General features: G+C 38.7%; 1 protein-coding gene across 1 annotated transcript in view; it reads left to right on the top strand.

The window, feature by feature from the left end:
- The first annotated feature begins 764 nt into the window (after positions 1–764).
- Positions 765–23,338, top strand: part of LOC111920315 (MDIS1-interacting receptor like kinase 2) — a 35,314-nt gene continuing 12,740 nt past the window's right edge. Inside the window, exons 1-2 of the mRNA XM_023915893.1 lie at positions 765–1,230; positions 1,362–1,560. Of these exons, the coding sequence (XP_023771661.1) occupies positions 765–1,230; positions 1,362–1,560 (665 nt within the window). The remainder of the gene's footprint in view (positions 1,231–1,361; positions 1,561–23,338) is intronic.

The following is a 23,338-nucleotide window of genomic DNA, read 5'->3' as shown; positions in this document are numbered from 1 at the left end:
ACGGGTAGGTCGGCACCCCAGAATGGTCGTACCGGGTAGTCAGGCACCCCAGAATAGCCTGGCAGTATGTATGATATATATATATATATATATATATATATATATATATATATATATATATATATATTGTATGGTATGTGGTACGATAGGGGAACTCACTAAGCTTTGTGCTTACAGTTTACAGTTTTGGTTTCAGGTACCTCTTCATCGAAGGGGAAGGAGCTGGCTCGGTAGCGGTACATCATGCACGCACATCGGTTTCCGCATTTACTAGATTTCCTTGGGATTTATACTCTGATGTTTCGATTGGTTGTATGACATGACTTTTGAACATGGTTTATGTTGTGATGTATTTTGGTCAAACAATGTCTTTATCTATTAACATTTTCTAAACTAATGTTTTAAAAACGAAATTTTTGGATGTGAAAATTGGGTCGTTACACCCGCAGAGTGAGCTCCTTCTACTTTGGTCTTGTATGGGTATTGCTAAACTTTTCTTTGGGCTGAGGACGTGCCAACCCGTTCACATGGAGGAGGCAGCGTTGTTCTTCGACAACTAATTACGCTAGGCGATTGAGGACATTGTGTTTTGTGGTGGCCCCTTCTTTGGCGACTTACAGCGGCGACTTGCTTCCCTACCCATTCGGTTTGGTGGTTTGGGTTTATACACGGCAGTAGAGGCTACCTCATATGCTTTTGTTTCCTCAAGGACCCAATCTTGGGTATTGCAAGACCACATCTTACGGGATAGCGGCATTTATGGTATGGCTAAGCTACAACCTGACAATGTGGTTGCTGTCAAGAAACTTCATTCATCATCCGAGAATGTTGATCATAGTGGTTTCCTTAATGAGGTACGGGCACTAACGAACATAAGGCACCGAAACATAGTGAAACTCTATGGGTATTGCTCCCATGCCCGCAACTCAATTTTGATTTATGAATACCATGAAAATGGCAGCCTTGGATCTATTTTAAAAAGCGATGTATTAGCAAAAGAATTGGATTGGTTAACAAGGGTCAATATTGTAAAGGGCGTTGCTAATGGTTTGGCTTATATGCATCACGATTGTTCACCGCCTATACTGCATAAAGACATTTCCATATCCAACATCCTTCTTGATTCTGATTATGAGGCACGCATTTCTGATTTTGGCACATCCAAGCTTTTAAAGCTAGACTCATCAAACTGGACCGCAGTAGCAGGAACCTATGGTTATATCGCTCCAGGTAACATAATCTTTTGATTGTAGTTCTACATGTTTTTAAGTTTCATGATTTACATAAATATGTATCTACGTTAGAATCATGTGAGATTGATATAGCTTTTTTGTTTTTTTCTTATGTTTCTTTGGATGTAGAACTTGCTTATACGATGGTGGCAAATGAGAAATGTGATGTGTATAGCTTTGGAGTTGTTGCACTAGAAGTGGTCATGGAAAAGCATCCTGGAGAACTCATAACATCCTTACCAACATTATCTGATGATCATCTGGTGTTAGCAAATGTGGGAGACAGCCGGATACCACCTCCCTCATCCCAAGTTGAGAAAGAAGTTATGTTAGTATTGAGAGTCTCAAGAGCATGTTCGAATCCACATGAAAGGCCAACGATGCACCAAGTTTCAAATCTGTTGATGAAGGCAAAATTTAGTGTACTTTCAATGTTCTTTATTTTTCTGTAGTTTCCTATGATGCACCCTATGATATTTATGCAATTAAACGCCTTCTTGTTAAGATACTACAGATATGTTTTCTTATATCCGCATTTAAATGCCTTCTTGTTAAAATACTTGTTAGATACTACTACCAATATGTTTTCTTGCATCAGCATTTAAATGGCTTCTTCTTAAGATACTACTGATACGTTTTCTTATATCAGCATTTATATGCCTTCTTGTTATGATACTCCGGATATGTTTTCTTATGTCATTATGTAGTAGATAAATAAGTCAATGAAAATTGCAATCCTTCTAGAAATGTAGCTGCACAAGTTTTGCCTGTAGTTTAGCAACGGATTTGCATTAGCTATCTTTTCAGATGAAAATTAGCAACTTTTTCCATCACTTGGATTTCCAATACATGTAAAAAGTTTTAATTTTACACAACATAAAAAATCTTATACATTTTATGTCAAATAAATCCAAATTAAAATACATATTTCAGTAGGCCAGGTTTTGTAAAACGTTTACAGAAGGTTTCACTTACTATTCCTCTTAACTCTTGATACAAGCTTCTTATGAATTACATGTTGAAGAATCTTAACACTAACATAAGAAGACCATATTGTATTACTGTAAAGAAAAACAAGAATGTTTAAGTGTGTAACTACTGTATGCTCTTTAAACTGATAATACGGATGCTGGACTCTGCTGCTCTCCCTTGCTGTGATTTTATTTTAAGTTTATGTGGTTGAGTGTTACTTATTCATATATTTTATGTATTCTCGACACAAGATTTTTTTTAAGAATGTTGTAATGTTACTTATTCAGTTACACCTTCTATATCTGGTAATAACCCAAGCCAATCATACGGTAATTTTTTCCCATGACCTAATCTTATACTCTAGGTTGTCCATTTAGTATCTGCCTATAAAAAAGTAAGATGAAAATTTACCAAATGCATATTTTATCACAAAGCGCATAATTGATAATCTAAAACAGGGAAAATAACAGAGCTCCAATCATGAAAGAGACTTTAAATCCCTTAAGTACATTATACACGTGGTTGAAAAAGCAATGATAAAGGCTTAATTCTATGAATATCTAACACGGCAAATGTATAGGGCTCATTTTATGCAAAAGAGTTAAAACAATTTGCAATTGTCCTAAATGCAAAAATAGCCAACTGGTGAGAGTTTGGCAAAACTAGTAAAGTAAATATTTGAGTACAAGGCTAAAAAAAGAAAGCCAATACATTTGATTTGGGACTAATGTAACTAATCTAAATGGGAAGTTTGTAGAAAATTCCCATGATTTTGAGAAAAAATCAACGATTAAATCCCAATTTTTTTTTTATAGAAAAGCCCAAAAAAACTGATTTTTTTATTTTTATTTTTTATTTTAGCCTCTTTTGATATGTTCAGCATGGGACCACATCGTTAATTTTAAAAAAATAATGAGACTTTTCTATAGATTTTCGGGATATGTACACTAAACTCCCAATTTTTTCATCGATTTGAAAAAAAAAGTCCGAAACTTTTTTTTTGACAGTAAAATCCAAATTACCGACAGTTTTTGACACTTTTACCATTTTTTTTCCGGTTAGACGGTAATTAGGACTTTTTTGTCAAAAAAAATAAAGTTTAGGACTTTCTTCTCAAATCGTCAATTAGGACTTTACTGTCAAAAAATAAAGTTTAGGACTTTCTGTTAAATCGTTGAAAATATTGAGACTTTAGTGTATATATCCCTTTTTTTTGTTAGAAATTTAATGGTATGATACTCTTTAAGCATAAGAGTATTAAAACCTTCTCTAGTCAGATAGATCCTATTGAAATGTAACATCCCAAAATCGAGACCTAAATTTTTTTGTTTAATTATATTACTTATAAAAATAGTTTACGGAAAACATCGTTGCTATCATTTCAAAACATCAAGTAACAAATCACAAGTCTCGAAAATCATAACATCAAATAGTAAAATGTCAGAGTACAATCCCAGGGTTCTGAAAGCAGAAGTCATGTGTGTGTGATGCGCTACTACCCTACGGACTCCTTCCCCTTAGTTGAAGAGGTACCCGAAATCAAAATTAAAAACTATAAGCACGAAGCTGAGTGAGTTCCCCCATCATACCACATGCCATACAATCATACATACTATCGAGCAATTCGGGGTGCCCGATCTACCCATGTCAAGTCATTCTGGGGTACGGACCTACCCATGTCAAGCCATTCTGGGGTGCTAACATACCCCGTGTTAGGCTATTCTGGGGTGCCTGCCTACCCTCCGGTCTATCTCACCCAGTCATGAGGACTATTTCACCCATACTACTATCACATAACAATATATCATACTCATGCTGTCATACATATTTGGGGTGTCCGACCTACCCTTCGGTCCTAACGACCGAACCGGGGGACTATTCCCCTCCTACTACCACTATCACATATAACATATCATACTGACACATAGAACACATCAAGTAATAGCAAACCAGACAATTATCACAAATACAATCATCTCAACTACGATCAACTACTAGTGGGTCGGCCTTGGTGCCTTAGACTAACTCTACTGAAAGGTAACTCATCTCAAGGTTGTGTAGTGTCTGCACTGTCCTCGGTGAGAAAATCGACTCTTCCCGACTCCTCAATCCCTACACAACATCCTTTCTAAATTACCATCTCATACCCACAACCCTTACAAGGGTCAACTTAAGTCCAATACAAAGTCAAGGTCAGAACCTTGGTCAAAGTCAACTTTGTTCAAATTCAACATCTAGTTGACCAGAATCACCGAGTTGGTTCACCAACTCGTCGTGTCCCCCCATCGATGAAAAGCTACAACCTCATCCCTACTCGTCGATTCTAGTAAGAGCTCGACAAGTTCGCCTTCAACAACACATCGGTCCTTCTTCAACCGACTCGTCGAGTTTATCTTCATCCGTTGAAGGTATTTAGTCTATGACTCATCGAGTCCATCTTCATGTGGTTGGGACATTACCTTGAACTTGCCGAGTCGGCTCATACACTCGCCGAGTTCTATGACTTCCAGGTCCTTAATAAGCCCAAACAACCGAGGGACCTTCAATCTTAGCATCTGGTCCATCAACAAAAAGGATTTAATGGAAAATACGTCCCGACTCACCGAGTCCCATGAACGACTCGCCGAGTCCATCTTTGTTCGAAACTATACAGTTGATTTTACTTGGTCTAAATGCATCCAAACCATAGATCTGACCTCCTATGGTCTATTTTATACGTAAAGTTCCAATCTTGACGTCCATGCATGGGGGTTTTTGGCTCAAAAGCCATAAAAAGAGGTATATAAGAAGCATGGATCTCCCATAGCCATAAAGTTGTCACCTTTATGCCATGGAAACCCTCAATGGTTCCAGATTTGAAGTGTAACTCCAAAGACACTCACAAAATCTGACTATAACTTCACAACTCATAAAAAAGGGTAGAAAATAGCCCCAAAATAAGATCTAAGAGATAGATGGTCAAGGTTCAAGCTTTTTACCTTGAATGAACTGAGAATGAAGCAAAACCTCTGGATCTACTAGCTTGCACTTGAATTCCCAAGCTTCCTTCTTCTCTTCCAACTTCAAATGCACAAAAAAGTCACCAAAAAGCTCAAGAACACTCAAAAGAGGCTTAGGGTACGAGTTAGGGCTTTCTCTGGGTTGGGAGGAACAATGGAGGTTGGGTTGGGGCATTATAAGTTGTTGAAATAGGGTACAAATGCTAAATATTAGGGTTTCATCCAGACAACTTCTACTCGTCGAGTCGGTCTCCCGACTCTTCGAGTAGATCATTAAAATTCCCGGTCAATATCGAGTCTACTCGACGAGTTGGGCCTCCAACTTGCCGAGTCCCAAAGAAAAAAATGAATTTACTTGAATTTAAATACGCACCAGGAATCGGGTGTTACATGAAATCTTTAACGTTTGCTTCTTGTTAAATCGTTTTTTTAATCTCAACAAGCCAACATTGAAAAAAATGGAAATAATCAAGAAAGAAAGAAAGAAAGAAAGAAAGAACCAGGGTTGTGTTGACTTTTTGCTTCTTGTTAAATTGTTTTTTTTAATCTCAAAACAAAATTGCCTTTCTTTCCCTTCTCCACATTCACACCTTTTTGACTAGGCATGTGTTGTTCGTGTTTGTATAATCTGTCCCCACTTTTTAGTTCAAGATTTGGCGGCGAAGCAATAAGAAAGTTTTACAAGTCTTTTCACCCTTTCTCGCTCTCTATTTTCCATATGTTTCTCCTGATCGTGATTGTGTTAGGGTAAAAATGATGATGGTAAGAAAAACAGTGATGATGCAACAAAAGTTACAATTAAAAGTTCTTGGGTTACGAAAATACACTAAAGTCCCAATATTTTCAATGATTTGACAAGAATGTCCCAAACTTTATTTTGTTGATAGTAAAGTCCTAATTGACGATTCGACAAGAAAGTCCTAAATTTTATTTTTTTGAAAAAAAACTCCTAATTATCGGCTAACCGGAAAAAAGGGTAAAAGTGTCAAAAATTGCCGGTAATTTGGACTTTACTGTCAAAAAAATAAAGTATAGGACTTTCTTGTCAAATCGATGAAAATATTGGGACTTTAGTGTCTATATTCCTAAATTTTCAAAAAAAAAAAATTTAAAACGTATAAACGTATTTTTATGTATTTTTTCTAAGTATTTTTACATATTTATGACCTTTTTAATAATTTTTTTAAAATTTTTTATATATATTTTTTACTTTTTTATATATTTTAAAGGTATAAACGTATTTTTTTACATAATTATATGAATTTTTAGGTATTTTACGTACTTTTTTGTATTTTGGTATTTTTTCATGTAATGATGTACTTTTTTAAAAAAATTATATATTTTGTTTTACATACTTTTATGTATTTTAAATATATAAATGTATTATTTTACGTATTTTTTAATTTTTTTAAGAACTTTTAAGCATTTTGGTATTTTATGTTTTTACGTAGTTATTAATTTTTTTACTTAACGTTTCATTATGAGCTAACTATTAAACCCTGTAAATAAAGAAAATAAGCACTAGATTACTTCAAAACAAACATTTTTCAATCATTAGCAATAAAAGTCATTTTTGCAGGTAAATTCTTCTATTTTTTCTTGAATTGAATTTGTAGATAAACAAAGTTTACGAATATTCTTGTTAATGATAAAAATATTCGTAAATTTTGTTTATCTAAAGTTGAATTCATGAAAAAAAGAAGGAAGAGTTTACCTACAAAAATTACGTTGTTGGTAAGGTTCATCTTTGAATTTTTTTTGTTTTGAAGTACTTTAGTGCTTCTTTCCTTTGTTTATAAGGTCTAATAGTTATCTTACAATGAAAGTTGGAGTTAAAATACATAAATAAATTTAAAAAAAAATACAAAAATACATACAAATATGTATAAAAATATATGTTTATACATTTAAAATACATAAAAATATTCAATAAAAAACTATATAAAAGACATCATAAATACATAAATACATAAATATTTAAAAATACCTGATATGCCCGTTTAGAATGACCAAAAAAAGGAAATAAACAAGTTCAATGACAAAATGATACTTTAAACAAAGTATAATGACCAAAATAAAACATTCAAAAAAGTTCAGTGACTAAAACTAACCTAAACCGTTTAAAATACATAAAAAATGTTAGTACCTGAGACATAAACTGAAAACTGTAAGCACAAAGCTTAGTGAGCTCCCCCAAAATACCCCATACCATACATACATACCAATCAAGCATAACTGGGTATATTTCACCCCATTCGGTATCTTTCAACCGGTATTGTGTCTATTTAACCCCCTTCTGTATCTTTCAACCGGTATTGGGTCTGTTTCACCCCCTTTGGTATCTTTCAATCGGTACTGGATCCCTACATCTAACCATACAATCATACCAATGGAAGTCACGAAGACAACAAGCATAAACAGGCATAGCATGAAAATGTCACGAAGACAATTATCATCCCACTAATATAATCTACTGGGCTGACAGTGGTGCCTTCTACCTATGAGTACAGTGGAGGAAGTTCGCCTCATATTGAAGATATCAAATCATACTCGAGTTGTTGAATCGTGAATCCTCTCACTAATTCACAAATAATAAAATCCTAACTAGAAATTAGATCAATAACCCATCCCAGGAGTCCAAACCCTAAATCCCGAGTTTAAGGGTAAAAGGCTGATTTATGCTTCCTTCTTGGGCCTAATATACCAAGGCCCAATCCAACTAGCCCAAAAGTCCAAAAAAGCATGTCGAGCCTAATATGGGCCCAAATCCATAAAGGCCCAACTCAGAAAGACTTACGGCCCAACAAGGGCCAAAAACCTTAAAGCCCAAGTTGGATTGAAGGTAAAAGCCCAAATATCCCTCTGGTGAGTACGCTAAGCGTACTATCTAAACACCCAACATACTCGGGATTTCGGGTGCATACACGCAGCGTACACCTATATACGCCTGATGTACGCCCCAACTTGCATTAGGTTGCTTTTGAGGTCTTAATTCGTTAAGACCTAACGTTTAACTTTAGATCTAATCTCATTTAAGTGTATTAATCCATAATGTTGCAAACATTATGCTTTTTCATGCCTTAAAAACATCAAATATTTGATTTTATCATACTAGCTTCTTGAAACAACCTTCAACCCTTGCATGTTGTTGAGCTTAATCCATCAAGACACCATTTTTATGCTCAAGGGACATCAAAAACACTCAGATCTATCATTATAACCTTCTTGAGTAGCTTATACTCTCAAGAAACACTTTAAGGACCATTATATGATGAAAATGAGCCCTAAAGTATATCTAATACACCAAATCATCAAGTTAGGAGCTTTATACCTCCAATAAGCTTAAAATGGTGAATAAACATTGGATCTTCAAGCTCTTTCTTGTCCAAAGCTTCTCCACAAGTCTTCTTCTTCTTCACTAAGCATCACACACACAAAACACCCACACAAGCTCAATCTCTTCGAAAATGGATTAGGGTTTCGAGATATGGCTCAAGAGGAAATAGAGGCTGAAAAAGTGAAGGACTTGGGGGCTTAATGTGCTTAAATAGGGTGCCAACCCTAAAAATTAGGGTTTTCCCATGGTTGACGTACGCCCTACGTACGCATGGGTACGCCCAACGTACCAGGGAAACTCCCCGCCTCATGAATGCGTAGGAGTACGCCATGCGTACCTTATGTAAGCCCAACATACGTGGGTCCAAGACAAGGAAAATAAATGTGATAAATGGTTAAGAGTTCTACCTGACAAGTCGGGTGTTAGAATTCTGCCCCACTTGAATCAGACTTCGTCCTCGAAGTCCACCTCTGCAAACAACGTTGGGTAATGCTCCCTGATCTCTTCCTTAGGCACCCACGTCCACTCAGAACCAATATCGTGCTGCCAATGCACCTTTACCAATCCTACAACCTTGTTCCCTATGGTTTGCGTCTTCTTGTCAAGGATCGCGACCGGTCTCTCAATGTATTTCAGGCGGTCATCCACCTGAATATTCTCCAACGAAATCACTACAGAATCATTAAACAAACTTTTACGTAGCTGAGAGGGGTGGAAAGTGTTGTGAATCTGTCTGAGTTCCTCCGTAACATCTAAACGATATGCCACCCTGCCCACCCGGGCTACAACCATAAAAGGACCAATATACATGGGGCCTAGCTTACCCCGCTTCCTGAAGTGGATGACACATTTCCAAGGTGACACCTTTAGGAGTACCATATCACCAACCTAAAATTCCAAGTTTGATCAGTGTCTGTCCGCATAGATCTTTTGTCGACTCTGTGTTATCTGAAGTCTAATGCAAACCTACTGAATCAATTTGGTAGTCTTGAGTACCACCTCCGTATTCCCCATGACTCGTTGACTGACTTCACCCCAACATATCGGGGTCCTACACTTTCTCCCGTAGAACATCTCAAAAGGAGGTCGATCAATGCTGGTGTGATAACTATTGTTATACGAAAACTCCGCTAAAGGGAGGTACGTACCTCAACTCCCACCAAAATCCAATACACAAGCCCGGAGCATATCCTCCAAGGTTTGGATAGTCCGCTCACTATGACCATCATTCTGCTGGTGGAAAGTTGTACAAAAATGTAGTTGAGTACCCAACTCCTCGTCGAATCTCTTCTAGAGCTTGGAAGTGAACCGAACATCCCTACCAGAGGCCACAAAAACCAACACCCCATTCCATGCCACAACCTCTCAAATGTATATGTCTACCAACTTTTTGGAAGAGATGCTTATTTGAATCTAGATAGCGCTCTTGGTCAATCGATCCACAACAAACCATATCAAATCCATTCCTTGCACCGTCTTAGGAAATTTGGTGATAAAATCCATCATAATATCTTCCCATTTCCAAAAAGGAATATCCAACGACTCCATTTTATCTTCGGGACGTTGATGCTCGACCTTGACTTTCCTACAAGTCAAGCACATCTCTACATACATTGCCACATCTTGCTTCATGGGTGGCCACCAGTATTCAAGTCGGAGTTCTCTATTTTTTTTGCTCTGGGATGAATAGAAACCTCGACTTGTGCGCATCCTCCATCAGAATCTGATGCGTACCACCCCAGTATGGAACCCACACCATGCGCTGACTCTTCTGATGCTCTTCCTTCATAGCCTCAACCTGAGCTTCTCTAATCTGCTCTAATAGTGGTGTAAACACTATCATCCTCAAACACATATCCTTGATCGGAGGAGCGACCTCCGTGCGACTGAGAGAATTGACCACCATATTCGCCTTTCCCGAGTGATAAAGGATATCACAATCATAATTCTTTATCACATCCAACCATGTACACTACCTCATGTTTAGATTCGGTTGATCCGTCAAATACCTCAAGCTCTTATGATCCATGTAGATAGTGTAGTCCACCCCATGGAGGTAATCTCGCCAAATGTTGAGGGTAAACACCACTACCCCCAACTCTAAATTGTGCATAGTGTAAATTGCCTCATGAGGATTTAGTAGCCTCGAAGTGTATGCAATCACATGAGTTAATTCGCCTCATAAATGGTATATTGAGTTTGTAGAATTATTCCTTGATTATCCTTTTGATGTTTATTATTGTTGTTAATCTTTGCTAATTAATGTTAAGCTTTGGATTTTATTTATATAGATGGGTTATAGATTAACCTTTTGGATGTATTTGGTTACTAGAACCCTTTGATTTCTAATTGGGTCGTTAAATCCCAAGTTATAGGGTATTGATTCTTATGATTTGGTTTATGGAAAGATTAAATATTTTATTGGGAACTATGGGTTAATTAACCCTTTGCTTAGGATAATGGAATACCAGTTCTTTTGTTAAAGATGGTGGGTTAGTTAGCCCTTGATATTGATTTTGGTATTACCTTCCTTGGATAAATAAATTTAGTTATTAAACTCTCTTGATTTTGAATTATGGATTTTTTTATCCTTGGATTCTAATATAAGTTCATATACCCTTACTCTCTCCTGTTTGAGTCTTAGTACTCTACATTTTGGATTACTAATACTTGTGGAATTTATTGATTTTAAATTGATTTTTCGGGTTAGTCTCATGTATGATGATTTCCATCATCATTACTCTAAACGACTCAACCTAACTATTCTCACTAGGCATTTCATTACCTAACTTACTTTGATTTATACTCAGATTGAATAGTTAGCACTTGCTTATATGACAACGATGTCATTTTTAAGGCCTCATATTGTGAGGTTGTATTTGAAATTGTGATGATTATTAAATTGGTTTCTACCTTGCGCTTTTAACAAAAAAAATATTTTGATACATTGGGACCTAATTTCGTACAAAAATGTTCTTAAGTATTTTAAAACATATTGGGACTATACTTTTCCACATAAATTGAGATACAAATCATTTTTACATAAAATCAGTGATTTTATAATAATTTTAAAAATACCCTAGAGAGGGGGGTTTCACTATCAACATTAGCGATAATATTCACTTATTGTTACTTAAGCATGGTGTGTCATAAACATGTTTCTAATGAATGTTTGATTAAGACGAAATACATATACTTTAACACTTAAACTTTGATGTCTGTTAATATATTCTTATGTTATTAAAACTAGTTTTAAACAACATAAAATATATAACTAAACACATTATATATAATTTTGTATGATTTTTCATGCCATAAAAATCATCCAAAATTATTGTAACATTCATGTTGGCAAGTTTCCCTTTTTAGTCCTTAATGCAAATTTCTTTCAAAATTGGTCCATTGGTTAGTATGTGGGGCGTATTCAATGGGTACGCTTAGCGTACTAGCCATATTTCTTGTGATGAGACTTAACCCTATACGCGGGGAGTACATGGTGTACGCATGGCATAGGTGAGTCTGAGACAAACCCTATTCTTTAGGTGACCTCATTATAGGTGAGTTTGGACATGTTTAGCTAGCCTGCACCTCTCCTTGTCCCAGAAACGAAACCCTAGAGTGTTTTGGTGAGTTTTGAGCTTGATAAAGAGATTTTGGTGTCTTAAGGTGAAGAAGAAGAAGAACCCCTTGAAGAATTTGATTGAGCTTGTAGATCCAAGATCACTTCTACTTTTGCAAGATTTTGAGGTAAAAAGCTTGCATCTTTATGCTCTTCTATGTTAGATATAATTCATGGAACATTTGTGCATATTTTTTAGTCCTTTGTATTAAAGGAGAGCTTTTGATCTACTCCAGAGGCAATAGATGCTAGATCTTAGCTCCATTCAGTCCATAAGTTCATAAAAATGTCAACTTTATGGAGCATTTGGACCCATGCATATGTTAACACCTTTATTAAGCTCTTTTTGAGCTCTTGAGCCCCATTAAGCAATGCATGTGTGTAAAGTGATGGGTTTTGAGAACTATAACATCCCTATGGTACATATACAACCCTAATGCTTTGGATCTAAGTTTTCTCAAGTTATACATGCAATAAAATTATCCAAAGCATGAAACCTACAACTAGTATACAAGTTTGATATTTGAAACATAAAAATCTAGTTAGATGAATACCTCTTTGTTGTAGCTTGTAAACTTGACATTTAAAGAGCTTAGCACCTCAAATGTGATGCCTCAAATGAGTCACAATCACCTCCAACAATGGAGGATAATGAGAGAGAGGCTAGGAGGCACACAAAACGGCTAGGGTTCTTCTTGGAACTCTTAGGGGACATTTTGGTGATGCTAGGGGTTACATTTATAGTATGGAATTCCTAGTGTTTTAGCTTGTAAACCTTAATTCACTTCCTTGGGCCTTTAGTGCAATAATCCACGAGAAGGTATTGAGGAGCTCTATAATATTATCTAAATATCTTAGACTAAAAACTTCTCGAACAAAAATCCATATTTCATGCAAGAAGCCATATGACTTTTCCCGTTTTACCCTTTGACTACAAAACAAAATTCAAAGGTTTAGATCTCATTACAATCATTACCTCCTTCTAAAAGTTCTAAACATCGCCTCCTTAAGGCTCAAAGCCTTTACACAATCAACTTCTGGTCCACGACCCTGAATTACAGAATGATCTCAAACAGGGTGTGACAACTCTCCTCCACTTAAATTAGATTTTGTCCTTGAAATCATTCCATACTATCTCCTTTACCGAACTAAATGATCCTGATTGAACTCCATGAATCCCAAAAATGACTGGGGAAGTCACCTCGCTCTGATGACTGCCCACACATACCGTTGTCGAACCGAAAATACAATATATCACAAGCCCTAACGAATAATGAACCTCAACTTTTCCCTAAGCCAACGAGTATCCAACCGTTGTACCTGAAACTGAAAACCCTGAACAATGTCGGAGTCCAAGACAGATAGAACTAATCAAAATTGCTCTCACAAAGACTCAAATTCACAACCCGAACCGAACAAACGTATCTGGCCTAAACAAATTTATAGATAATCGAAAACATATACCCCGACCACCTTTCTAGATCCTTGATAAAAGTCGATGCTAACATACGATGGCCTTCCAATAATCGAACCCATTTAAGCAGAATTGACATATTGTCGTCAGATGAACCCTTGCTCCTGCTGATGTTAATTGATAAAGGACAACCATCACTACTCATCTCAAAACCAGGAATCCAATACCTTATCTGAAAAGAACCCAAACACATCAATCACGAATTTCTTACTAATCCCAAATCCATAAGATGCACCAAAAGCCTTTAATTAACTTGTGATTCCCAGACACGCCACAACCACTGATCCTACGAGTAAAGATGAGAATTCCAATAATTCCACATTTACCTCCAATCCTTAACAATTCAAGTGTACCTCCATCTAGCAAAACACCCGGTACATTAACGAAGAACTTTAGATTTGAGACTTCATAACTGATTCCCAACCTTGATAATCAACCCCTCATAACATCTTGCGAGCAAACAAGATTATAATGCAAACATTTCAAAAAACTTTCTGATATACGACTAATTATCCCAACAACCTTTAACTATTCCCTTTATCCAAACCAGCTGATTTGTGTGCCTCTAGATTTCCATCAATGCACCCATACCAAAATTACCATAATAAGAAGAAATCAACAATGATGATCACTGGGCCAACAACCTATGTCTGGAATACCCTTACAAGGTCCTCAACATAGGTTTGGATTACCACCGAGCCCATAGCATGAGTCTGGAATGCTGCAACAATTACGCCGATCTTGTCAACAATACGCATTTCGCCTGGAACTCGCAACCCACACCATGGTCCAAAAGATTCTCAATCTCTTTCCACCGCATTGCAGGGACTTAAACAACGTCCCTATCAATGCTTAACTGCACAACAAATCCATAACCATACCATGCCTAATTTCTTTCACAGAACTAGCTACTACCAATACAGAGCTCGATGAAAATCATGGCCGCCCACGACCCGAGAACAGGATAAAGATTGTACCCTTGATCTAATTCAAAGGCTATCACCCAAAAGAACCATGTGTATAATTCGAACCAAGCCCCAATTCTATATTATCCATCCTACATACATACAATGAATTACCACAATAAAGATCCTTATGGAACCCATAACCTCATCCAAAAGAGCATAGATACCATATTTCTATCGAACGACAAGCCTCAATCATTAACATAAGACATCGTCATGATTAATCACAACAAGATCCCATATTTGATTGAGAATGAATAGATTCCACCAATACTCAACCAACTCGAGAAGACTTCTAAAGTGATCCTGAATGCCACCCAACCCAAGCTGGCTATGAACTAAAATTCCACACCATCATTGAGGGTAACCCTACCCGAAGACCAAAGGGATATAAAACATATTAATCTTGATTCCCCGCTGGAAATACTACTGCGACTTCCCCGATGAATAACAAACGAAGCAAGCAATGATCAAGGACGCCTTGACATCAGATCTAACAACCCAATCCCACACGGGGATGAACGTACTCCACCTAGATACTGATACCTTGATCTTCCTATGCCTATGCTAGAAAATGAATAGAAATTCCTACAACAAGCTGGCAATTCCCTCAGCACCCGATACTCAACATAAGTGATCCCAGCGGATCCCTATCCATTCGTTGGCATCCCCAAAAGGAACCAATAGATGCAACGAGCTCCTTGACCAACCACTTTCTTCCTGGGGACAACTCATGTGTCTCTTGAACACATGCATCCGATCACCACCCATTATATACCCCTACCTTGACCAAATCCTAAGCTGAGATCCCAATATTCCCACCATAAATCCCTAGGAACCATTCTCTAAATACTACGAACCTAAACAGATCGATGATCCTACAAGCAGAATACCCATATCTCCCCCACATAGGGTTCGGACTACCACATGCTGGTGCTGAAACCAAACCATAACTCAAATTGGCTTAACCAAGTACAAGAATCCTTGACCTTGGAATGAATAACACATGCAGGATGATCTTCCAGATAAGGATAAAGAAAAATCTAAGAGAATTATGGATTCAGCTGAAGACCTCTGAAATTCCCAATTATAACCACTTAACATTAAGGATTTCTTGCAAGAGCATAAGCCAATACCGACTTCCGATCCAAACATACCCTCTTTGCCAGCAATCTCATCCGTCAAACCGGTAGCTGACTTGCCTAAATTCGAAGGATACAGAACCCTGATCACATCACAAAATATCCATACCACATCAACCCACCTGCACACATGTTGACATCCTGTGTCCAAACACCGCCACCAACAGTACCCATGTTCGGTTTACATCCGAACACTGAAAGTCACAAGCCTGCTCACTCCTCCTCGAACCTGAAAGACTGAAAGGGAAAATCCCCGCTAAAGATAGTGACATCCGAATCCATTGATCAACCACTCGCTTCCAGCTGAAATCGCCAAGCCAATCAGAACTATCGTTTCTTCTTGAGTTTTGCGACTTGAATGCACAGTCTCGAGTAAAACCCTGGAAACCTCAAGAACTGACAAAATCATCAAGGCCTGCACCATTGAACCTAAATCGATATAGCCACTGAGGCCCATAACAATTACCATATCCATACTCAAGCCCAAGCAACCATAGCCAAAAGATTGACAGATCTTTTGCCACTACCACGAATCATGGTATCAAACCATGCTATCTTTCTCGACCAGCCCTTAGAATCCCCAAAACTCTCCTAAATTCGAGTATGGATCCTATGCTTCCACGGGTGTAATACTACCTTCCACACCTATCCATACTTTCCTCAAGAATCATCTCAGGTCCCAAAGACCTACTCATAAACATATTCCTAGTACCTGCTCCAAAGCGAAACATCCGCATTAAAATACTTCCTAGGCTCTCCTAAGATTTCCCACCTCCCCTTCCATCAGCTGCTGAAGGACTCCAACCAATGTCAGCTAACCATTTCATGAACATAATTACATGCAACAAAACTTAAATAACCTTTCGAATAAAGGACTCAACCCCACAACGGTTAGACTTAAACGAGAGCTGCACAATAGGGTCAACCCTTTCTCTCTAAGATTATTTAACCTCCATAATACGTAACTTAATGTATTAATCTGATAGTTAGCTGACATCAATGTGAGTCCCACAAAGCACAAAGCAAGCAACATTCGAGCACTAGAGCTGACTGACTCTAAAGAACAAAAAAATCAGACAAATGCTCATACGAACTTATCAATCTCTGAATCCCGACATCTTGGATACACCTTCTTCCCGCCCTCACTCTATCAAAAGGGGCCAATAATTCCTCACAATGACCCGCTATGAATTGCACCCACTCATGAAACTTCCACCAACTCTGCAGCACTCGTGTATGCTAATCGTACATAATACTAGATCCTATAGTCAGTAGAATACTCGATTCTACCCTAAGCCCTTCATCAAACACGAACATGAAATAAGGCTAAACCAGAAATTCTCAGGCTATAGAATCTTAGTTGTATACAACTATGATGCATACCTTAAGAAACTACAGTAATGATGTCAACGTCATATAAGGAAGGCCCTTGGCTATCAAGCATCATATTATCATGTAATTTTATCATGTAATTCCTGAAGATCCCTAGCCTATCAGTAGAATGTTGTTATAATATCTGACAATATCAAATAAGAATTTGGTAATTTGGGGTCTACTTACTGGCTCCGATTGACCGTACACATCGCATCCTTTCTTGATTTTTTTGAAAACAATTTTCAAAAATATTTTTAAAACCTTTTCATTTCCTTAGTTTGAGACGGGATTCACACAAATGTTCCTCCAATTCACTCAAACCAAGGCTTGGATACCAACTTGTAACATCCCCAAAAATTACAACAAATTTTAATTTTCTCAAAACGACTCATTAACTAATAAAAGTGTTTAAAAAACCATTGTTTCCAAAACATTACTTAAAATCAGAGTCTCCCAAGATCAACAACATAACATCAGGATGTGTACAGTCACGCATTTGCCTGGTCAAGGTCCTCTAAAGTACATGAAACTATAAACTAAAACTGTAAGCATAAAGCTTAGTGAGTTTCCCGTAAATACCACCGCATAGACTAATAACATATACAACAACATGTCGGGTTTGATCATCCTCGGGATGGAATACCCTAGGAAAAATGCCAATATACAATGGATCCACAACCTATTGAGGTTGGATTACCCCCGACCCACAACCTATCAAGGTTGAAATGCCCATACATACTGGATCCACAACCTATCGAGGTTAGATTACCCCCATACCACAACATATTGAGGTTGGAATGCCCATTCATACTGGGTCCACAACCTATCTAGGTTGGATTACCCCAACACACAACCTATCGACGTTGGAGTGCCCTAGTCTGTTGACTGATGCACAAAGTAGTACAGTCTCAACCCACCACAATATGTCAACATATACAACAAATAAGCATATAACTAGTTAACAAACAATCAGACAGATCTACAAATCACTAAGCATAACATTATCCTATATACCAAGATACAGATCTTATAGATTACTACCGCACGATAATTTACTATAACTTAACATGATATATAATCCAATGAGCCAGCCTTGGTGCCTTCGACTCGTAAGTACAGTAAGGAATGACTCACATCTCGGTCTGACCAATAGCTGATGAGGCCCCTACGTCGAATCTCCGCTTCAACCGACACCTAACCACCCAAGTGATCAATCACAATAAAAATACCAAAATAACCACAATACCCTTAGGTCAACCCTGTTTAAAGTAAAAGGCAATGGTAAAGGTCCAAAAAGTCAATATTTCTTCCCAACGTAGTACGCCGTGTGTAGTAAGAGAGTACGCCCATCGTACTCTGATGTTGACCAAAAGAAGGGCGTTGACTGAGTACGTGCAGTGTACCACCAGGTACGCCTAACTTACACAACCCAATCCCAAAACTCCATTAAGAGTGTACTCAGCATAACCCAAAATCGACCAAACATACTCCGCATAACCCAAAACTGACCAAACTTCATGTGGGCATAACTTCTTCGTTCTAACTCTGATTTTGACGTTCTTTATATCCACGAAAAGATATTAAAGAGATCTACAATATTATCTAAACATATTGGACTAAAAAATTCTCGAAAAAAGTTCATATTTCATGCAAGAACCCGCCTATGACTTTTCTCGATTTACCCTTTGACTCTAAAACCCAATTTAACGGTTTAGATATCATAACCATCAATAACTCCTTCTAAAAGGTCTAGACATCGCCTACTTAAGATCCAAAGCCTTTACATAATCAAATTTTGGTCCACGGACCTGAATTACAGAATGATCCTAAACAGGGTGTTACAAATATACTACTTGAAAACCTTGGAAAGCAAGCACCATAAATGTAATGCCTCTATTGGCTCACACCCAAAATCCTAGAAACCATATAATGAAGAGGAGATATAGGATAAAGGAATAAACTTGGTTCCTATGATTATTAGGAAGGTCATAAATGAAAATTGTTGGCATTAGGGTCATATTTATAGTTTAGGTAACATGCAAGCAAAGCAGAATCTGAATTGATTAAATAATATATTTAATCCTAATTCAAATTGTTTCCTTTTTGCAACCAAGAGGCTTTCATAAACCCTAGAGGAGCCTCCAAAACCGTCATAAAGCTTGGTTGTTAGGACACTCTGGACCTCTCAAGGTCCAGATCTAAAGTCTATCCCTCAATGGGACTTCACATGCTCCATAATCCAACTAAAGAAAGGGTAAAAAAACCCTAGATTCCATAAATCTGCTATATACACGAAAATAGGCATGGATTCATACCTCAAACAGAAGCCCTTGAATATATAGAAGAAGTTCTGAGCCCCCTCTAAACAGCCTAGCTTGAATCTTCCTTCCTTCCTTGCTAGAATGCACTACGGTGGTGAAATTAGCTCTCTCTCTCTCTCTCTCTCTCTCTCTCTCTCTCTCTCTCTATAAGCTCTCTGGCTCGCTAGGGTTTCTCCAGGGTATGAGTGGCCACAAATGAAGGCCATAAGGACCCTTAAATAAGGCACAAGCCCAAAGATTTAGGGTTTCTATCCACAGCGCGGACTTGTTGAGTCGACACACCGACTCGTCGAGTCCATTTATTAATCCTAGTCAGTAGTCGCGATCCTACTCGACGAGTCTAGCCGTCAACTCGTCGAGTCCTTCTCCTTGGCTCAATAAATAAATACTCAATTTATGATACATGGAAATCCGGATGTTACAATTCTCCCCCACTAGAATCAGACTTCGCCCTTGAAGTCTCGCTCTGCAAACAACTCTGGATGCTGCTCCTGTATCTCCATCTCTGGCTCCCAAGTCAGCTCGGACCCTCTGTGATGTTGCCATTGGACCTAAACCAGGGGAATCTCCTTGTTCCTCAGAACCTTGATCTTTCAATCCAAGATTGCGATCGACCTCTCAATGTAATTCAAACTCGCGTCCACCTGAATATCCTCTAGCGGCACAACTGCGGTCTCATCTGCTATACACTTCCTCAACTGGATACATGGAGTGTGTCATGGATCTAACTTGACTCCTCGGGTAGCTCCATACGGTATGCTACCTTACCTACCCTCATGGTCACCCTAAATGGACCAATGTACCGGGGCCCCAACTTTCCCCTCTTCCTGAATCGGATCACTCCTTTCCAAGGAGATACCTTCAGGAGTACAAAATCTCCAACCTAGAACTCGAGCTCGGATCGCCGCCTATCCGCATATCTCTTTTGACGACTATGGGCTGTCAGTAACCTCTGTCTGACCTGTTGTATCTGATAAGTCATTTTAAGCACTATCTTAGTGCTACCCATCACTCGCTGCCCTACCTCTCCCCAACAGATGGGAGTTCGACACCTCCTCCTATAAAGAAGCTCAAAGGGAGGCATACCAATACTCGAATTATGGATGTTGTTGTAAGAAAACTCGGCCAAAGGTAGGTATGTGTCCCAACCTCCGCCAAAGTCCATAACACATACTCAAAGCATGTCCTCGAGTGTCTATATCGTTTGCTCACTCTGGCTATCTGTCTGTGGTAGTACTGAAGTGCAATCTCGTACCCAACTCCTCATGAAACTTCTTCCAGAACTTGGAAGTAAAACGTACATCTCGGTCTGACACAATTGAGATCGGCAATCCATGCCGCGACGCCACCTCTCTAACATATATTTTTCACAGTCTCTCTGTAGAAGAGCTCTCACTGATAGCAAGGAAGTGAGTGCTCTTCGTTAGTCGGTCCACAATCACCCAAATTGCATCAACACCCTCACGATCCTCGGTAATTTGGTGATAAAATCCATAGAAATCTGTTCCCACTTCCACTGGGGAACCTCTAGTGGCTGCAACTTGCCATGCGGATGCTAGTGCTCGGTTTTAACCCGCCTACAGGTCAAGCACCTCTCTACTACCCATGCAACATCCCTCTTCATACAGGGCCACCAATAGTCTCTCTTTAGGTCTAAATACATCTTAATGGCCCTGGGATGGATCTAGAATCTCGATCTATGCGCCTCCTCCATCAGAGTGCTACGTGCCCCGCCCGTATAAGGCACCCATATCCGACCTCGAAAGGTCCTCAACCCTCAACTATCCGTCACAAACTTGGATACCTGCTTAACCACCCGCTCTCTCTTGAGGTTCTCTAGTCTCACAGCCTCTACCTGGGCCTCTCGGATGGTATCCAATACCGGAGTCATCACTGTCATCCTCATGCATATATCTCGAATCGGGGCATTCTCCACCCTGCAACTCAGAGCATCGGCTACCACGTTAGCCTTGCCTGGGTGGTACAGGATCTCACAGTCATAATGCTTTACCACGTCCAACCATCTCTAACGCATGTTCAGGTTAGGTTGATCCATCATATACTTCAAACTCTTGTGGTTCATGTATACAGTACACCGAACCCCATACAGATAATGGTGCCATATCTTGAGGGCGAACACTACTGCCCCCAACTCCAAATCGTGGGTGGGATACCTCGTCTCATGAGGTTTCAGTTGCCGCGATGTGTATGCTATCATGTGCCCCCTCTGCATGAGCACCGCACCCAACCCCGATATAAACACATCATAATACACCACAAAATCCTCCATTCCCTCCGGAAGGGCTAACACTGGGGCTTCGCATAGTCTCTAGCGAAGGGTCTCAAATGAGGTCTGCTGCTCTGGACCCCAAGAAAAAGCAACGCCCTTCCGGGTCAATCTGGTGAGGGGAAAGGCAATCATGGAGAAATCCCGGATAAATCTCTGATAGTAGTCGGCCAACCCCAGAAAACTCCTGATCTTGGTGGGGGATCTCGGCACCTCCCAACTCATCACATCCTCAATCTTGGTCGGATCGACCAATGTCCCATTCCGATTAACGAGATGTCCCAAGAACTGGACCTCTCGTAACCAGAACTCAGACTTGGAGAATTTGGCGTAAAGCCTCTCCGATCTCAATACGCCAAGGATTTCCATCAGGTGCTCCTCATGCTGCTCTCTGGTCCTCGAATACACTAGAATGTTGTCGATGAACACAATCACCGATCGATCCAACATCGGCCTGCATACTCGGTTCATGAGGTCCATGAACACCACTGGTGCATTGGTGAGCCCAAAAGGCATCACCACGAACTCATAATATCCATAACGAGTCCTGAACACCGTCTTCTGGATATCCTCATAATGCACCCTAATCAGGTGATATCCAGACCTCAAATCTATCTTGGAAAACCAAGACGCACCCTACAATTGATCGAATAGATCATCGATCCTTGGGAATGGATAATAGTTCTTGACCGTTAACGTGTTTAACTCCTAGTAATCAATGTACATCCGGTGTGACCCATCCTTTTTCTTTACAAAAAGGATCGACGCTCCCCATGGCGAGCTACTCGGTTGAATGTATCCCTTCCCTAACAGCTCCTGAAGCTGCAAGGATACCTCCTGCATCTCTGTTGGATTAGTTTCTAAGTCCATAACTATTTTGGTATGTACTTGACCCGATGGTGCATGGTCCTTTTGGGTTGCCTTCACCAAAGCAACTTGATAGGATGAATTATGGAGAGAAAGTATTAAATATGATTTATTAATATATTATGAGGATAATATATTAAAGGAGAAATCATATTGTTTAAATTAATATTAGTCAAGAATTAATTGGTAATTAGTTTTGTGACTAAAAAAGATTAATTAAACTTAAGGGACTGGAATTGTAATTATAAGATAATTTCAATTTGGGCTATGGATTGCCTTATATTAAGGAGTGGACGAATTCTATGGGAAAGCTCATGAGGAAATCGTCCAAGGCCTTAAGGAAAGGAATCTATGGGTTGCTTAGGGCTTAAGCATCCAAATTAGGGTTTCCTTGTTAGATAACCCTAATAGCCTAACTATATATACATCCCTTATGACCCAAAAACGTGGCTAAGCGTCCTTTTAGGGTTTCACACGTTTTAGGGCAACCTCCTTCCTCTCTCATCTTCATCCTCTTGCTTTTGGTGTTTGTGAACCATTAGAGGAGTGACATTTGTGACTCTAAGCTTTCTAAAGTCAATACAAGTAGGAATTGAGATTGTTATTGCTACATAACAATCAAGGTATGATCTTAAACCTATTCTCATGTTAATATGATTACTTGAATGCTAGAATTAGGGTTTATAGTCTTCGATAACTTTCATGTACAATAGAGAAACCTAGATCCAAGCATTAGGGTTTGTATGAGC

Source organism: Lactuca sativa, chromosome 3, assembly GCF_002870075.4.
Source record: "Lactuca sativa cultivar Salinas chromosome 3, Lsat_Salinas_v11, whole genome shotgun sequence".
Classification (NCBI taxonomy): domain Eukaryota; kingdom Viridiplantae; phylum Streptophyta; class Magnoliopsida; order Asterales; family Asteraceae; genus Lactuca; species Lactuca sativa.
Note: the sequence above shows the minus strand (reverse complement) of the source record. Positions and strands in the feature narration are given on the sequence as shown.